This window comes from Strix uralensis, chromosome 9 (assembly GCF_047716275.1).
Source record: "Strix uralensis isolate ZFMK-TIS-50842 chromosome 9, bStrUra1, whole genome shotgun sequence".
Taxonomy (NCBI): domain Eukaryota; kingdom Metazoa; phylum Chordata; class Aves; order Strigiformes; family Strigidae; genus Strix; species Strix uralensis.
The window spans coordinates 2188206-2206228 of NC_133980.1; the positions used below are offsets into that span (position 1 = coordinate 2188206).

Consider the following 18023-nt stretch of genomic DNA (forward strand, 5'->3'; position numbering starts at 1 on the left):
CCTAACACCAATAATGCCTAACGCAGGAATGCAGCTTGCTCAAACCCATCCCCAGAGGGGTACACAAGACCTAGAAAAGCAGAAAGGCTGAAGAACCTTTCAGAAAGCACGTACTGCAGCCAACAGAGAAACTGCAAATGCAACGCAGGGATCTTGAACCCTTGTTCTTAATCACTGGGACCCCAGCCACACAAGGCAGCGGAAATCCTGCCCGGTGTACACTGAAGAGTGATAACCAAACTTGTGAACATTCAGAAAATTATAGATGCACAAGTCTGGGCCACTGCCACCTGCAAAATCCTGGAGGTACCGATAAGATATAAGATCACAAACCATCTGGAAAAATATGGGCTGATGAAAACTACTTTGCTTAGCTCCATGAAAGCTAAAGTGCCTGACAAATATGGTGGCTTTATTTTATTTTTTTTTTTTTTGAGAAAAAGATCTACAGGATTAAGAAGATTAAAGTGACTAACATGACATAAAAGAAGGCTTCAAATCACTTAAGGTATGGCAGAGATGCGAATCTGGGCAAAGTGGTTCAACCTAAGCAGGAACTGAACCAAACCATGAGCCCCAAAGTGAAACAAGCTGAAATAAATGGATTTTTGTGGTTTCAGATGCCTTTTCTCTGCCCCAGTTTAAATCCCCTCTCTGACTGCAGTGTTAGTTCCAAAAGATTCACTTATGCACATACACACATGCATCTGGTAAGCTGTTGTAGCTTCTCTGTTCTTCAAAACACCCTCAACTTGACCATTTTCTAAGACATTCTGGCCAACAGCCCAGGCTTAACCCTGCTTCTGCTGTAGGATCATCACCCAATTCACAACTTTCCTCTGCCTGAAGCACACACAGCCAAAAATAGTAAATACTAAATGAGATAACAGAGCTGAGGACATGCCAATTTTTCAACGTGTATAGGAGGCATCTTCAAACTGTCGCAGACAGATCATGCATCCACCCTTACAGTTCTTAACCTGTATCCCTTCACAGCTGTAAAATCTAACGCTTCACTTAATATAACGTAAGTTTTGACATATAGCACAATTTAAATGAGCTTATAAATCAACAAGGAAACTGAAAAAACACACCTTGTAAAGCAAAACTATTTTGTGAGGGCTAAGACCTACACAGCAAATGTCTGACTCAATAGCAAGAAAGAAAATTTGCAAATCCCAGGCAGTGTTATGGGGCAGAAGATGCAGTCAAAGAGATGCAGGGGACCTGGAGCAGTCATCGGCTCTGCCCCCTTACGCTCAGAGCCAAGAGTGCCTGTGACACCGGGAGCTGTAGCAGCAGTACAGCTGGCTGATGGTGTAAGGCAAGCTTTGGAAGAAAGAAAATTGTATATTAAATCAACTGATCTATGTGGAAAAAACAGAAATATTTTAGGGAGCACCAACGCTTCTTCAGATCTGTCAAACTTTGCAGCCTCAGCGTTCCAGGTTTCTTTAACGTGCTTTTAGTCTCCACAACCTCCTCTGCTGGCGCAAGCTAGAGGGCTTTTTCTACTCTAAGCTGAACCTTTTTTATTGGTATTTAAGCTCATTATTTCTTGCCTTGTCCATCATGGGCTGTTCCCTTAACTGTCTTGCACATAGCTAAAAATTGTTATCAAGTCCTACTTCAGTTTTCTCCTACTTTGGTTAAGAAACCAAATTTTCTTAATTTTCGTCCTTTTGAGGGATGCTGGAATGACAATTCTGATTTGAGTCAAAGTCCCACCAGCTCCTTATCTTGGTATTATCTCTCAAAGGGTAAGTAAAATAGCTGTAAGTGAGGAGTGCAAGAGCGGAACAAGCACACAGCAGGCATCTCCCTCCTGCTCTCCTGGTACCCCCATCTGTGGCTCCGGCGTTTCCAGCATCAGGGGTGGTATTATTTTGATAACCCTTGAATGGCTCTAATCCATGAATTTACCTAATCCCTTGTGAAACCAGGTACTCTTTCAGCATACTTAATGCACTGTAGCAATCAGTTCTGCCATTTAATTACATGTACCTAATTATGTGTTAAGAGGTGCCTATTTTGTGTATTTTGAATTTGCTCCTGACAACTTCATTACGTGTTCTCTAGTACCGGTATTAGGACAGACAGTGAGCCACCGCTCCCAATTAATCTTCTCAGTCATTCATGATATTGCAAATCTCTATCAGCTGTCTCTTCACCCGACTGTGGAGTCCAAGCCCATTTTTCTTCATATGGAGGTCTCTGATTATCCTCATACTCCTGCTACCAGTCTCCTTTGTCCTTCAAGATTCAGGCTCCAATTAACACAGACAATAACATTATGATGTCATTTGATATATCTATTTTTCTTAATAATTCTTCTCTTGTCCGTTTGCTTTTTTTGTCAGCTGCTGAGCACGGAACTGAACGTCCTCTGTCTTTCTGCAAGGCAGTCTGGAAAACCTTCAGCAGCCTTTTGCTTTTATTCCCACTACTCCTGATATTAGTGCCCCCGTACCTGGCAGAGGCCGTACACGTTAATTCTGGATGTACCCAAAGGTGCACAAGCTTCTTCTGTTCTCACCAGTATGACATCCTTCTACGCCATCCCAGCCTCAGCTTTAAGCAATAAGGAATTCACCAGTTCACAGACAGTCTGCCCAGAGGTTAGCCATCGTCGGCATTAGAAATGCGAGCAGGGGTTTGAATTCTAAGTGAACAGAATTTGGCCCATCGTTACTTGGCAATTCTTAGGAGTGACGTTAGTGCTCTCTTGACCTGTGTGCCAGCTCCCACCTGAAAGCCCGGGAAAGGCGTGACAAACAGAAGGGTATGTGGGGAAACTTGCACTCCCCATTATGAGCACACTGCAGTGCTATTTTCTCACAACACAGTTTGCCACTGTTCCCTTCAAGTACTCTGTTCCACGGGAGATTGCTCTGAAGTGCCTATCTTTTAATATTTTCCAGGTTTTACATATTGAATTTCCAGTTCAACAAACTCCTACATAACCAACATAAAATTAGCCACCTACGTATATTAATATTTTCTAACATTTTTTTACTATTTTCTAAATATTTGAAATGTAAACCAGATACATTTGAATGGGCCTTTATAGTGTGCAGGAATCACAGAAGTCCAATAACTGTAAGGTTTTTGATGGAATGGTTTATGTCATATCTGAAATATTAACAAAGCTGTCCCCTGTGTAATGAGCCAGACTGCAGTTCTTCAACATATTTAGAATGAGTCACATAAATCTCCTGTTCTGCACATATGTCCCTACTCAAAGAATTTCCCTAAGAATGCTAGTTGAGGATTTTCAGGAAATTACAATAGTTTGAATGAATTTAGAAATAGTCACATGCTTAGAACATATCATTATAGGTACTTCAGAAAGGAAACTGAGCAATACATTTAAAAATATTCAACATATTCTATTTGATTAATGCAAGGTCATAGCATTCAGCACTTCAAAAGCCAGATTGTTCACTCATGTTTCCACTGCAGTTCTATGAAACAAAAGTTTTATCATTAATTCTACCAAATAACTATTTCACATAGTAAACCTGGAATTTAATATATTTAGGAAATTCTTCAGAAACATAAATTTTTAAAATATATATAGTTCTACCCCTTTTATGAGCGGAAACTGCTTTTCAACTTCTTGACCACTGAAAAAGTAAACAAATATTTTATCAATAAAAGTTGGTATTTGATGGACCTGAAGTTACGTAGCGTTGGAAGATGACGTTTTAAGTGGCTGCAAATTAATTTAATTTATTGAGTTAGCTACTCTTTGGAATCAACATGGCCCATTGAAGGGTTGGGCCATAAATCGCTCACGACCACCAGCAAGTGGTTAGGTGCACACAAATTCACATTAGAGGAAGCAACTGCAGCTCGGTACCACCCCGAGGCTCACAACTCAGCCTGAAGTATTGCCTTCAAAAGAGGAGTATCAAAGACCCATTTTGCAGTGTATTGCCCACCTCCCCTACAGTCTCACAAAACCAGCTTTCTTGCACTTGAAAACAAATACCCACACCCTCGATGAAAGCAGGAAACATGGAACAATCCCAGGGAAGTGGTGAGATAGGATCCAAGCCAAGCACTGGGGAATCTCATTTTGTTGCACCTTCAAGGAGCTGTGTGCTGACCTGAGGGTCCTGACCTGCTTCATTTCTGGTGTATCTTCTAAGTCAACTGATTTAATTATATCATGATAACGAGGACGGAGACACAGATCTTCTCCAGACCAACTCAGCAAGCCAAGGAGGAGGCTTAAGTATTAGGACGGGCTTACCCATACACCTGCGTGGCCAAGTCCCACCCGTGGCACGCGCGCTCTATTGCACCCAACGCCCCCGACCGTGAACACGGCTCCGTAACGTGCAGCCTGGAGCCGGGTGACGTTCCCCTCGCCTGCCTGCCCTCCAGATGTGCCCAGAGGTGCTGCCAGCCCCAGCCAACAGCCACGTCTCTTCAGCTCAGTGCGACAGTCCTGCCCTTTTCCAGAGAGCTCAGGGTTCGTTCCTCGTGCCAACCCAAAGGCAGCCCTCACCTTAACCTCCAGGGGAGCCTGGCACGGGCGAGGGCTGCACTATATCCCTGAGGGAAAAGAACAACAGTCCTGGAAGATTTCAAAACACTGCAATTCGTCAATGACATTATTTTATAAAACTATTCCTCCCCATCCATGAGCTCTGTGCTAGAGGATCTTGGCTACCCATTTGCTTGAACCCCAGGAGGACTTTCAGTGTAGTGTTGAGGTTCTAAGTGAAAAGGCTCAGAACTCTTACCTTCAATAACACACTGATCAGGGACAGGAATTTTCCTCCCCATCTCGGTGACATATGCTTTCACTTTACCCAGGTTTTCCTTCAAGTGCAAGTAGAGCTTGTCCTGGTATTCCACAGGGCTCATCACTGCCTCTGTGCTTTCTTCAAGGGCCTTTTCTTTAGTAGCTTCTGACAAATTTGCCGATTCTGGGTAATCGATACTTTGGTGAGAAACCAAAGGATTTCCCAGTTGCATTGCTTCATTATCAACACTAAAAGGCAATTTGTCATTTTCTTGGCTAATGTAGATCTCGGTGAAGGAGATGCCAGCAGTTATCTCCCCGTTCTCCTCATCCTGTCCACTCTCCAAGTGTACCCCCTTCATGCGGACTGCATGCAAAGCGAGGCTTTTGGATCTGGAAGGTGATTAAGGAAAGGAAAAATGTTTTGGAATAGAGACAAGACACAAAAATCACCTGAACGCGTGCTCTTCTGCGTTACCTCTGTGCAGATGGTTCAGAGAGCCGAGTGTGGGGCTCGCTTAGCCTGAGGCAAGTATCTTTTGGTAAATATGCATTTCATAAGCAAAATCCAAGCCACAACTTTAATAAGCAAATGAAACTAAATAATATCCGTATATCACAACATCTGCATGCCATGGAGGGAGCTAGTCAACCTATCTACAAGAAACTTATAACCCCAGGACTGGAGTATAGGCTTTATTGATCACATCATAAAAATGCCATCCAGCAGCCATTTCACTGAGCCAAGATTCAGCCTCCAGTTCTTCACTGCCCCGTACCTATACGCCAAGGATGAAGTTAAGCCTCCATAAGAGTACGAAGGATAGAACTGAAGTCACTGAAAGGGCAAATTCTGGAAGAGAAAACCTCTGCCGTGAAGCTGCGGTGCATGGGCAGCCTGAGGACACCGTGGGTGCACGATGCTGTCTGAGCCTTCATCTCACCCAGGGTCCCAGGAGAGTCGCACTTATCTCACACGGCACATGGGCAAAATTCAGTTCAAACATATGATATGTATTGTTAGCAATAATAGCCGAGAACTGTCTCTGTATCCTCCATTCTAGTAATATCTGTATGCAAATATTTTCCTCTCCCTTGTGCTGTTTTAGGGCACAGAAGATATTAAATAATTTAGATTTTATCCAGCCTTTGAATTCATGAATATAAGACTTGGTTAAAATTAGACTTACAATGCCCATAGGCATCATGCAAATGGATCAAATCCTCAGTGTTTGGATAAAGTTTTATTACAAAAATGATATTCATGAAAACCACTCACACTTTTTACAGAGCCATACCTGTTAAATCTCATATCCTTCCTTTCTTCTTTAGAAACCTGGCCTAAACTGTATCTCCGCACTGAGCCAGGAGTACTATTGTCGACATTTATTTTCTCTTCAAAAGCCTGTATTTTAACTTGAAGCTTTTCATCTTCTTCATTTCCACTCATAACAGATTTTAAATCATCCAGTGGTACAGGAGATTCTGTTTCAGTATCATTTTCCATTCTAAGGAAGTAGAAAGCAGAGAATTAACTCTGGCATGCTGTGTTCATAGTGATGCTGATGCTGCATTCCTGCCTGTGACCTGTATTAAGTATCTGGTAAAATAATTATGTTTCAGCAGAGATTCTCTTAGAGGTTGATTAATCATTTTCAGAAACATCTTCTAGATCAATGTCTCTGTCAGATGGACCAGAAACATTGAACATTTCTGACAACACTGGATTAGAAACTGCATAAGCAAAACCCAACTCTTCCCCTGATAGTCCAATACCAAAATTTTTCAGCTGAACTTAAACCATTCTCAAGCTTGCTAAACAGTGACTTATTACATTATTTTCATAACCCAAAAGTCAAGCTAATTTCAGAGTTTATAGAAGTCTGTGGTTTTAAAGGTTTGATGAAAGTACATGCAGTTCCTACCGAATTATTGTACTCCGAGTAAGAAAAGTATCTTTCAAAACTCAGCACATGGACAAAAATAGGCTCAGGAAAAGTTCTAAGCAATGTGACTGAAGTTCAGTAAAAGAGAAAGAGAAAATTAAGAGTTAAAATGAACTTGTAGGACTGCAGGGGAAGCTGGTTTATTTTAAATTTGATTGTTACGTCAGTCTTAGGCTATGTAACCTCTTAATGCAAAATTCAAAGATAACTTTAAAATAAATTGAAGGGAAGCTGTTAATCTTAAAGGACAAAAAGAAATCTGTCAAATATACTGCTGGCAAATTTGCTTTCTAGTGATGAAAATATCCTCTGACCAGTGAAAAAAACCTTTGCTGGAGGCCCAGCAGTGCTGGGGCAGGGGCAGCAATTGCCACCAGCCAAAGGCCCAGGGCAAGGCCAGGCACACCGATGTCTTGCCCTACTCCAAGCGCAGCTGTTTCCATGCCCAAATGCAGGTTTCCTAGATTAAGGTTTTCAGGCTGGATTCCCCAAAACAGGGCTTCTGAACACGGAGTTCGCTGGGTTCCTGTACAGCTCGCAGCGAGACTCAGATCCCCCGAATACTGGGCCGTTTACCAGAAATCTAAACCTTGGGTGTCTGTACTCTCCCTCGAAGACGTTGCTTGGCCTTTGTGCAGCAGCAACAGGACTGAACTTCCCAGGGAACCAACAGCACATGGTGCCAAAAGCACTGTTGCCCCTTCCCCCCTCCTTCAGGGACGTGCCTTCTGCTGGGGATTTATATGTTCCCATCTCACTCCTGCAACTATGGAGTAACTGGACCAAAAAATCATGAAGACAGTACAAAGACAATCAGAAATCTCCTAGAGAATCGAGGGGTATTTGACAGTATTTACTTTGTAAACTCTACCCACAGCTCCAAAACAAGCTCATTTTGTTTCTGACCATTTCTTTATTTTTTTTTTTTTCCTGACGAGCAAACATCTGAATAGCTAAATCTGTAAAATATGGATATGGAAAGCCACAAATGAGAGTTTTAACACAGCACTTTCAAAGCAGCAGAGTCTCAACAAGTCATGCTCACAGTCAGAAAGCCTATTAAAAACTTGCAAATACTGCAAATTACCAATTGTGGAAACAAAAAAGCATGTTTAAAAAAACCCAACCACTAATACTGCATCACAAAGTCCACTTTTTCATTTGTTTTGATAAAGGCAGTTCAGGATACTTCTCAGGGGAGTTGGCAAGTTTTGTCTTGTTTTGTTTTTAATTTAGGCAAGATCTCATAATATATTAACACTGCAGAATACTTTGAAAAAAACATTCTTCTGTAATAAAGAACCTTGGTATGACCTTTACTAACAAATCTTTCTGGAGATGTGGGACAAGATTTAATTTATTAGAAAGCTGTCACTCCAACATAACCCTCAACACTGCTTCCATTGTGGGAACTAAGCACTAAGAAAAATGTCTGTTACATATGTAAATACATATAAAGCCCTCCGGCTACAGAGCGGGGATTGATGGACTGATGGGCTTTATGAATGACAGACCCAAAGCAACAAGCCTTGATGATGCTTGGAAATAAAAATGGTCTTTTATAACAGCACCTTTTTGTCCAGCATTCTCCCGTTGAGCTCTGATGGCTTTGTGAAGGAAACACATGAAAATGCTTCTGCTAAAGAAACATGTTAATGAATCCTATTTGCCATACGTAAAGCAGCAGTAAGTTAGGGCATACAGGGCTCATAGCTGCCTGGTGCTCCTCAAGTTTTGACCCCTTTGGGGTCCCCAGGGGATCATTTGCTCTCACATGTACCCGCTTTGCGCTCGCATCAATTCCCGGGAAGCCAAAAGCACATACCCCAAGCAAAACGTTCAATGAAGCCTCCACCCCACGCCCAATGGGACGCCTGGCAGGCCTTCCTGCTGGCCTCCCCTTCCAGCAACAGTAAAATAAACTATTGTTTGAAATCTTGGCAAGAGACATTTGGTACATTGCTGAGGTTGCTGGAGCAGGATCAGCTTACACCAAAGCTCAGGCTGTTTTCAAGAGGAAAAGGATGCACAAACCTATCGAGAAATCCTAAGGATCTGGCTTGCAAAGCCAGTATTAGGCTACTCATCATTTTGCTGCTTTTAAATTCTCTGTAGAAAGAGGCTTAAATATATAGGTCAGCAAGTCAAGAGTGATACATTAATTCCAAGAGCATTTCTCCAGACCACCAGCGCCATTATCAACATCACCAGCCAGGTACTTAAAATGGGAAAAGGAGCATACACAGATAGAAATTGTTAAAACTACACTCGAGGTGGGATTGCTTCCAGGGCTTCAACTCTGCGTGGACAGAGGCAACACAAACGGATCGAGTGCAGGTCCTTGTGGTTCATCAGCATACAGACGTAATCACCTCCTCAGATACGATGGACGCGCAGGTTTGAAGAAGGGAAGCAGTGGATAGCAACAGCGATCTCAAACCTTCTGGCTCACGGCTGGGAAGCCCATCAAGAGCTTCCAAACATGGCTAAGGAATGGTGGTGGAAACATCACCAGCTAGATGATGTTCAAGGCTGAGGTGCCACAAGGAGCTGGAGGCTGCATCCTCCGGCCCTTCAGACACAGCCTCTGCACTCACAGGTACTAATGGTGGAGGCCAGAACATTTTAATACTTGATTTTAACAGGGTGCAGGCAGTGGCACGTGCTGCCTGCAGGGCAGCTGCTCCCAGGGCCAGGCAGGACATGGAGTGGCAAGGGGGGTGGATGCTTCTTGGCACCCGCACTGCATTAAATCACACCACAGTCCCTTACCAACACATCTTAGATGCTGTTACAGCTCTCTTCACCACTCCAAATGTTGATTTAAAGAAGGACAAATACTGTAGAAAATGAAAGGCAAATGAATGGTGACAGAGTGATGCCACGTACTAGACCTATCCTCTCCTTTAAGGAGAAAAGATAATTTCACCCAGCCACTACACTAAAATGAGTAGTACTGGTATAGCCTGTTATGCTCAGTTCTTACCCTGAACGAGGGCTTGGAAGCATCATTAAATTTATTTTCTTCCTTTCCTTTCTTCCTTTCCTTTCTTTCCTTTCTTTTCCTTTCCTTCCTTTAATTGACTGTGCTATACTTCTAGGTTGGATCAGTCCATTAAAACTCTGTATGTGTTCTTAAAAAAGCACCTCTGAGACTGAATAACTTGCAATTTTGTGACAGTAACGGGCAACAGAGCATCGCATGGTTTTAATTATACTCTCCACTAGCTGCATGTAAAATTCCCTGTGTCAAACAACTCCAAGCCAGCCATCGCTCTAAAGAAATCCATTTCTTCTTATGTAAACACACAATTCTGGAAGGAATGGTTATAATCCAGCCACACACTTTAAAATCCTGTTTCCCTTTCACAGCACAAAGACTCTGGATTGCTGCTCTTTAAAAACGCTGCAGTTTAGTAAGAGCAGCAGCTCTGGAGCGAGGAGGGCATTTCTACCTTGATGTCTGGGCCGGTCCCACTCACGCTACTACGAGTCAGAATAAACGCCGCTTAAATCAGCAGAAAACTCTCACTTTAGGCTTAATTGCTGCGCCATACTTGTTATTGTCCAATTTAGCTGATGCTTTGCTTGATGTCGGCCTGAAATATAAAACCAAATACCTAAAAAGCGTAATACTGAAAAATCAGTGTTTCACTGTGATCTCTTATAGCCATGTTGAGATAACAAGATGGTGGCAGCTGCAAGCAACCAGTGTCACAGAGGATTTGGGGTGGGGGGGATAAAAAAAAAAAATAAAAAATCAAGAAGCAGATGGAGAATAAGAAATCATTTCAGAAAGGTTTGTTTGAAAGGGTCCAGGCCCTGTGGCTGGCTCGAGACAGCTGCGTGCGGGGCAGAGCCCACTGCAGCAGGCGTGTCCCAGGACACTCTTCCTTACCCAGAGAAGCATCAGGAACAGCTTTTTGCATCCCATCGCTTCTGGCTACTCTCACGCCCGCCTCGTGGCGAGCATGGCTGCATCCCAGGGCCTGTCCTGTCTTATGAAAGCAGCAATTTATCCACAGAAACGTTAAAAACTACTAAGAACAAAATAAACAGCGTGGAGGAATGCCTATTTTAAGTTTCTTCCACTGCAGACATAAGGCCAAACTCTGCCCGTCCTTAAAGCAGACTAAACCCTGAGCAGCTCCTCTGCAGCCCTGCGGTAAGGTGGGTGCATTTTCGTGGCCTGCCCCCACATATTGCCCTCCAGAGCCTGGCCCCATGGCAACTTCCACGCTCCAAAGACAGCAGTTACATTTTCAGCCACTTCTACACACAGCTGCGTTCAAACTTGTCACTCAGAAGCAAATACAACTTAAACAAGCGAGTAACCAAAGCCTTCCCCTTTCATGCTCAGTAAAATCAGTAGAGTTTGCTTTCTGAAGGAAAATAAGGAGGTTTTCTGAAAAATCCACTGAAAAATATTATCATTTCCTCTCTTCTCCTCCCCCAGACTCTCCACCCAAACAGTATTTTGCATCTGTAACCACACTCATGCAGATGAAGAAGCTTCTACTCCCCAGCAAAGCAAGACCTTCACAAAGGGGAATTTTAAAGAGAAATGGGAAAACACAGCAACAACATTTTAGTGAAATCCTTTTCTTGTTTTTTACTTCTATCAGCTCTTGAGATAAATGTTAACCACAGAAGATAATAAGGAATAGGAATATCCCAACATTTTAGCAAATAAAGGAATTTTTCCACCATAAATCAAGGGACCACGATGGGCCATGTGAATAATTATTATGCTTTGTTACTGAAGCCTCAATTCCTGTCCTGCTTCTCTGCAGTTCCCTGAATACGTGACATCCTTCTGATCCCTTCCCTGAGTGACATCTGGCACACTCTTCTTCACAGTTGAGCTTGACTAGTTTGGAAAGCGTGTCTGTCATTTCATGCTCGCTTTGCTACCTCCACAGGCTTTTTCATTATCTTCAATGAAACTTTTCATAAAATGACTGCTGAGGGCTCGATTTCAGCTGAGGTTTCTGTCACCAGGTGAAGTTCGGACATTTCTTACAGCCTTGGTGTAAAATGAGAGACTATATCAGGGTTCCTCTCCTTTTTCATTTTTAACTCTCTCCAGGATACCAATTAATTGTTTCTTGAATGACCTCAATGTTTTGGCTCCAACTCTACAAGTCTGTCTCCAAGGCTATCCTTCATAGTTATGAGTTTTCTGACATCTGTGTTAAATTTTTTCAAAGAATTACTATTCCTTCGTGCCCTCTTGACCTATTTCAGTATACACAATGATAATTATAAGTCTCTCCCTAATTAAAAGTGACTACCACCATATATTTAAATAACACTTATATTCTTACCGTGACAAACGCAGCAACGCTCCTAATACTTTAACCTTAGATTACACATTTAAAAGAAGCTGAGTGAGCAGAACATCTTTTTGTGCAAGCTTGAGAAACTTTTTTCAGACTTTTTCTAGCAAACCTTTATCAGGGAGCTACGCCAGTCATTGTTCTTATCAGCTTCAGTGGTTATCTTCTAGAATAAACTCAGTGATAATTGTGTAGCCTGATTTCACTGATTTATTTTTAACTGAAGCTTTTTAGATTGCTTAGTCTGCTTATCTGAGACATGGCTTTCTTCCTGTTCTTTAAGTGCTAAAAGTTGAACAGCTTCTTTATTCTTCAGTGCCAAATGATGCAGTTTCTCTTGTATGTTGTTCAGAGGTCATTCTGCCCGGTAGCACAAAGCCGACGTCTGCTGTGCACCCACAGCTCTTACTGCCACCCTTTAATTACAGATTTCTGCCTTACGTATATTTGAAATGCATACCTCAAGTTACTTCTACAAGTAGGGATGTTGCCCATCAGGTGTCTGCAAACTATTTTGTATGTTTACCTGACACTATAAACACAATCCAATGGCTGTATGAGTATATACTGGAACGACACAAGAGGGATCTCAAAATCAATATGAAAATGGCAACGTAGCAACTTAGAGGAACTGTGGTGCATCCATCTTTCAGCTGATCATTCATTCATCACAATTGGAATATATTTAATATAAATTTATACTGCCTCACACAGCCATGGAGGTGGCTGTGGCTTTATCACATAAAAACTAGCTTTACCTGGCTCCTGACATATTGTCATTCTCTAGTTGTCGGACGAGGAGCTTGGCTATGGCAGTGAAACTGTTGCTCATGCGGTAGATATCTCTGCTCTGGGTGCCCAAGATACTGGAGAAGGTGTCAGTGAGACTCTTAATTTCCAGCAAAAGAATATGGTGAAATGAGTGCTCCATGTTGGCCAGCTGGTTCACCAAATACATCAGGCATATTCTGGCTCGCTCCTAGACAACATGAGGAAATAAGAACAATCTTAAACAAATGAATTCATTGTTTCCTTGGGCAAAGGAGGTTTGTGTGCACACTGCTGATTAAAATACTGACATTGGGGAATAGTGGCTACCCCACGATAACTAACAAAAAAGCAACTGTGTCAAACTCAGAGTTTGGTTTTTGTGTCTTACTGATGTTACATTTAGTCCTCTTGGTATTGCCTAACCTGCCAAGTTCAGTACACCTTGTCTCCTCCTCAAACCTAGAAGAGCCTCTCTGAAGGGCCCTGCACTGCTCAAGGGTGGCGGGTCAGCCCGGCTCAGCGATCAGAGCACCGGCAGCAGAGCTCGCTCCCCTTTCATCTTTGATGAGCCTTATGAGCCTGGCCAAGCTACTTCACCCCCCTATACTCAGTTTCTGTGTCCTTTTTTTGCTTTATTCTGTGCCGTTTCTGAGAAGCGAACTCTCTCATAAGGGACCAAGTGCTCACACACGCTGCTCCAGCTCTCAGGGTCTTCCCTCTCCCCCAGGGTCGTTCTCCTCACGCCCGGCCTGTTGCACGCTGAGCTCGCGGAGGCGTTATCATGGACACAGACACATTCTAACCTGTTGGCAGAGCTCAGCTCAACAAACCCTGCGGCTTGGGTCTGCGCTGGTTTGTGGCACCGCATGACCCACGACCAACTGTGGGTTTGTGTCTTTGTTACAGCCTCGTTGTGTTAACAGGCTAATGTCCAGGTTTTTGCTTTGTCCCTGCTACTTTCCACTCCACAACCGCAAATTATCAAGGGTCACCAGGCAATTGCAGTGAATTCTGCATATGCCGTTAGCTGTTACAAACACTCTGCCAGGACCATAAAACATTTCCCAATCACGACCTCCCTTCCTGGACCTGCTGAGTGTTGCTATATTTGGCGGTGTCACCTAAGAGCCTGTCGTCACTGGTGCTACCCAGACCGAGCCGGACTCCCCCGGCACAGCGCCTGCAGAGGAGCGAGGTGCAGCGGCAGAAGCAGGGGAACTATCAGCATCTCTTCTCGCTAATGGTGAGAGGTTAAAGGACCTCGTAAATCACAAGGGTTCTCTCCTTTCACAGCAATTCATTTAGGAGCAACACTCAGATTAGACCCGTGACTAACACTGCAACAAAGAGAAGTTTAAAATGAGATTTCATTTTGAGATCCCCTTGCGCGCGATAAGGTGCTGTCTGGCGGCTGTATCAATCACTGCCAAGGCACTGAAGTCTGATATGCCCTCTGTAGCCAAAGTTTTGCTAGCCAATTTTTCAGGGGGATGTGAGCTCACCAATTTATCAGCGAGATCACTTCCCCCACAAATTGGGATTAAAGGGGCTGTTTCAGATCATAATATTAAACATGCAAATATTTTCTACCAAAGATACTTTATCATCTCTGCTTGGCAAGGGCACACAATTCCAGTTCCAACTATTTCTGTATGTACGTGTACAAATTCTCATAAGAAAACAGAAACCCCAAAGGTGAAGAAACGCATTAGGATTCCTCTGTTTTAATTGTCCTAAGTGTATCAGGTTCCACAGTCCTAAAAATATCTAAGTGGGAAAATCAGCAGAGAAAGCAGCAATTAACTCAGGAGCTCATCTCAGATCCTCCACTGGGGTAACTGGGTAAGGCTCCACTCAGGGAAACCCATGTGGGACTCAGCAGATTGCTACAGAAATTGGGAGATATTTTGCTTTTAGAGCCTGTGCTGAAATGCAAGCAAAGGCAAAAATAAAAAATTCTCTTCTTCCCAAGGGTTAGCAGAAAAGGAGGGAAGTCGTGTGCCATACACATACTCCAAACACTGCGGGGCAGTAACATTATTACCTCTTCTCTTCTGGGACCTCATAACAGGAGAGAAAAAATTGCTGGAAGTTTGATTCCAAATACAGCTGGGCTATAAAAATACATGGGGGACTTTGGCAGAACATGGCCCAAGCATCACAAGCGAGACATTTTCTGAAGAAAAAGTCAACTTATTTCAAACAAAAGAGGATCTGCTACACTGTGCCATGACAGAGATAAATGAGAAAAGTGCATCAGACAAATTGCTTCCCTTCAGCCATATGGGGAAAAACTACAGCTACGTCCTCGGATGGGCTGGGATGGTGTGACGGAATGAGCTTTTTTCTCAATGGCTTGAAAGAAGTTGACTTTTTGGTACATATTCACTAGTTTATTTGGAAGACAATCCTCCCTCCAAGAGATAAACACAGGCTCAATTAACATTTAAAACACATTTTTGTTTCCTAAACAAACTGTGCAGCAGACGTAACTGGAAGAGAAGTTTTGACCATTTTCATGTCACTTTGATCCAGCTGGAGTGTCTCCAGCCATGCTGAAGTGCTGCTACTCGCCTGGAGTGAGGCAAAAGAACAATAAACTCTACTGAGTAATATAATATGTAACTGTTATACAAAACAAAATTACAGCAAAATAGCTCAGCATGAAAGCAGTCATTATCCCTGCCACAATTTTTATCCAAAAATTTTCAGAAACTCTATTTGGATGTACATAACCCACTGTTTTTTTAACAATGCTTATTTTATGTATTCGTGTGGTTTTTCATAAGCATCCCTTGCATTTTATGGCATTACATCTGCCAGTAGGTGAAGATCTAAAATACAAGCAATGAGGTGTGGCAAAATACTTTGCTTTATCTTAAAATCAGGCTCAGGACACTACAAAAAGAGATCACAAGGCTTTCAGAAGCAACTCTGATTTCCAGTGGCTTCAAAACATACAGTTATTGGAAAAAAAGAAATTACTAAAACGTTCAGTTGACCTATGCCCCAAGATGGTGTTTTGCTTTGCACAAATTTATGGTTAAGGGACAAGTTCTGATTTCAGCTTCACCCACGAGACCATCACTGACATCAACAGAAGCGGTGTGTATAAACAAGGGGGCAACCTTTAAAATAAAGGGATCTCTCTTCAGCCAAAGCTCTCATCTCTCCAGGGGTCTGTCTGAACTGCCAGGGTGGAGGGAGCAGTTCAGTGAAAGCACAAGAGGTTGCTTCTAGAAGCCAGCAGAAAGGATTTGCTGCTCATATCTGCAATCTATACCACAAAGGCCAAGTCTCAATCCTCGCCACCTCTTTCCCCCAAGTAAACCTCCCAGTGAAATAAAATATCAATAAATAAAATTCCCACACTACCATCGTTGTTTCATTTCCCACGTGTTTTGCTTGGCCGGGAAGGGGATGCCGGTGCTGATTCGCATCTATAAGTAAGAACTAGCAGCGTATCTGTAACGTGGCTCTGTTACAGGAAAAGGAAGAGGGGGAGAAGTGACAACAGAGGTTTTCAGGAAGGCATTGCCATGGTGGGCTACGAGACGAGACCGTCAGCAGCGCGTGTGTCCGCAGGGACCATTTTGCTGCTTGCACGTTTCTACTTGGACCCGATTTAAATAAATGAACTGGCTGCAGTAATGTTTGTAACTTAGCAGTTACGCTTAGAGATCAGAGTGCTCTTTTAATTCTTTCTTGTGGGTGCGCTCATTGTTATATACTGAGTCTTTAAGATCTGTCCAGCTTTTATGATGCCAGATGTGTTTCTGCTTATTTTATCGCAGGCTGATTGTCTGCATTGCAGTGAGTCATTCCCCATACATCAGAGAAATCCATGGCTCTTTTCTTCCTTTCAAGAAGCCTGATCTGCACAGGAGCATGAAGAGACACGACCCATCTCTTGGCTCAAAATAGGGTGGGGGCAAAATCTGCACAAGGAACCAGCGGAGGAAAGCAAATAAAACCTTTACAATGGAAAAGGAGGACTATGAGAGATCTGCTGTGTTACTAAACACACAAGAGGCACAGGTTCCCTTTGGTCACCACATCTGGATGCAACCCCAGGCAATTGTGGGCCAATGAATGTCCCATCAAAGTAGCTCCTCATACCCCCACAAAACTGTGGGCCACAAAACACTCAAGTTCCCTGAAAGAACAAAAAAAATCCTTACGGTAAAGAGGCAAAACTCACAAGAAGGTGAGAAAAAGATCATCAGTTATGTCTGTGAAGGAAGAGGGAACTTGCCCAGGTGATGAGGGGCAGCAGACCACATCTCACATCACAAAAGAGGGAAAAGCCCCATGAAACAAAAGTGTTCAACCTAGAGAAGAGGGATTCAACTTCCCCCAGATCTGCCTAAGCCCCCCCAGCAACTCTAGCGTAAGTTTTGCCCCCAAAATGGTGACTAGCCTTAGCTCCAGGATGCAACACCCAGCCACCACCCAAGCACATTTTAAGGCTCTTTCTGCACTGTTTATACCAGAGGGAAGAACCAAACCGGCAGCGTGGCACTGCCAGAAGCACATCCAGATCCTTCAGATCCAGTGGTGGGGTTTCACAGGGTGTGTAACCTGTGGCCGGGTGACAGTGCTGTGCAAGCCTGGCATTGATGTCAGGAGCCTCACAGACTGATAAGGCTTAAAGGTGATTGCAGAAACAAAATCAAGTCACCGGATTGCTGGTAACTACTTAGATATTTCAATCAGGGCAGATCTTCCATAATCCAGAAGTATTCATGCTTTCTATCTTTTTAGAAAGCAAAACAAGGAGAGGAGCCACTCATCTCATGTTGGAACGTTCACCTCTGCCATCCTTTGCATGTTGTTTTTATCAATGTTTTTGAGTATCTAGTGAAAGGTCTCCCGGCTGTCACTAGAAGAGAGCCCAGTACAAGCAGATGACAAGCGTGCCATCTCTGCAAACACGCAGCGCTCGTGGTGGCAGAGCGGGCTGGAATGCACTCTGCTGCCAAGTTAGCAGCTTGCAGTTTCTTCGAAAAATAAGACATATGACAGAGGACATAATGCCAGTTTGACACTTCTAAAAGAGAGATTGGAGATTAATTATTCAACGCAGGCTTGCTCAGGCTGCACATGCAATGCTTGGTAGCTACGTGTATCAGCACAAACCAACCAATTAACAAATACAAGAAGAAAACATTCTGCAAATCGTTTCTTTGTAAACTTTCTGTAGTCTATAAT

General features: G+C 43.1%; 1 protein-coding gene across 5 annotated transcripts in view; it reads right to left on the reverse strand.

The window, feature by feature from the left end:
• Positions 1–18023, reverse strand: part of VEPH1 (ventricular zone expressed PH domain containing 1) — a 98400-nt gene that overhangs the window by 37308 nt on the left and 43069 nt on the right. For all 5 annotated transcript variants that reach the window (XM_074878403.1, XM_074878401.1, XM_074878404.1 and 2 more), the window contains 3 exons: positions 12800–13020; positions 6055–6264; positions 4755–5149 (listed from right to left, as the gene is read on the reverse strand). In XM_074878403.1, coding sequence (XP_074734504.1) covers positions 4755–5149; positions 6055–6264; positions 12800–13020 — 826 coding nt within the window. The remainder of the gene's footprint in view (positions 1–4754; positions 5150–6054; positions 6265–12799; positions 13021–18023) is intronic.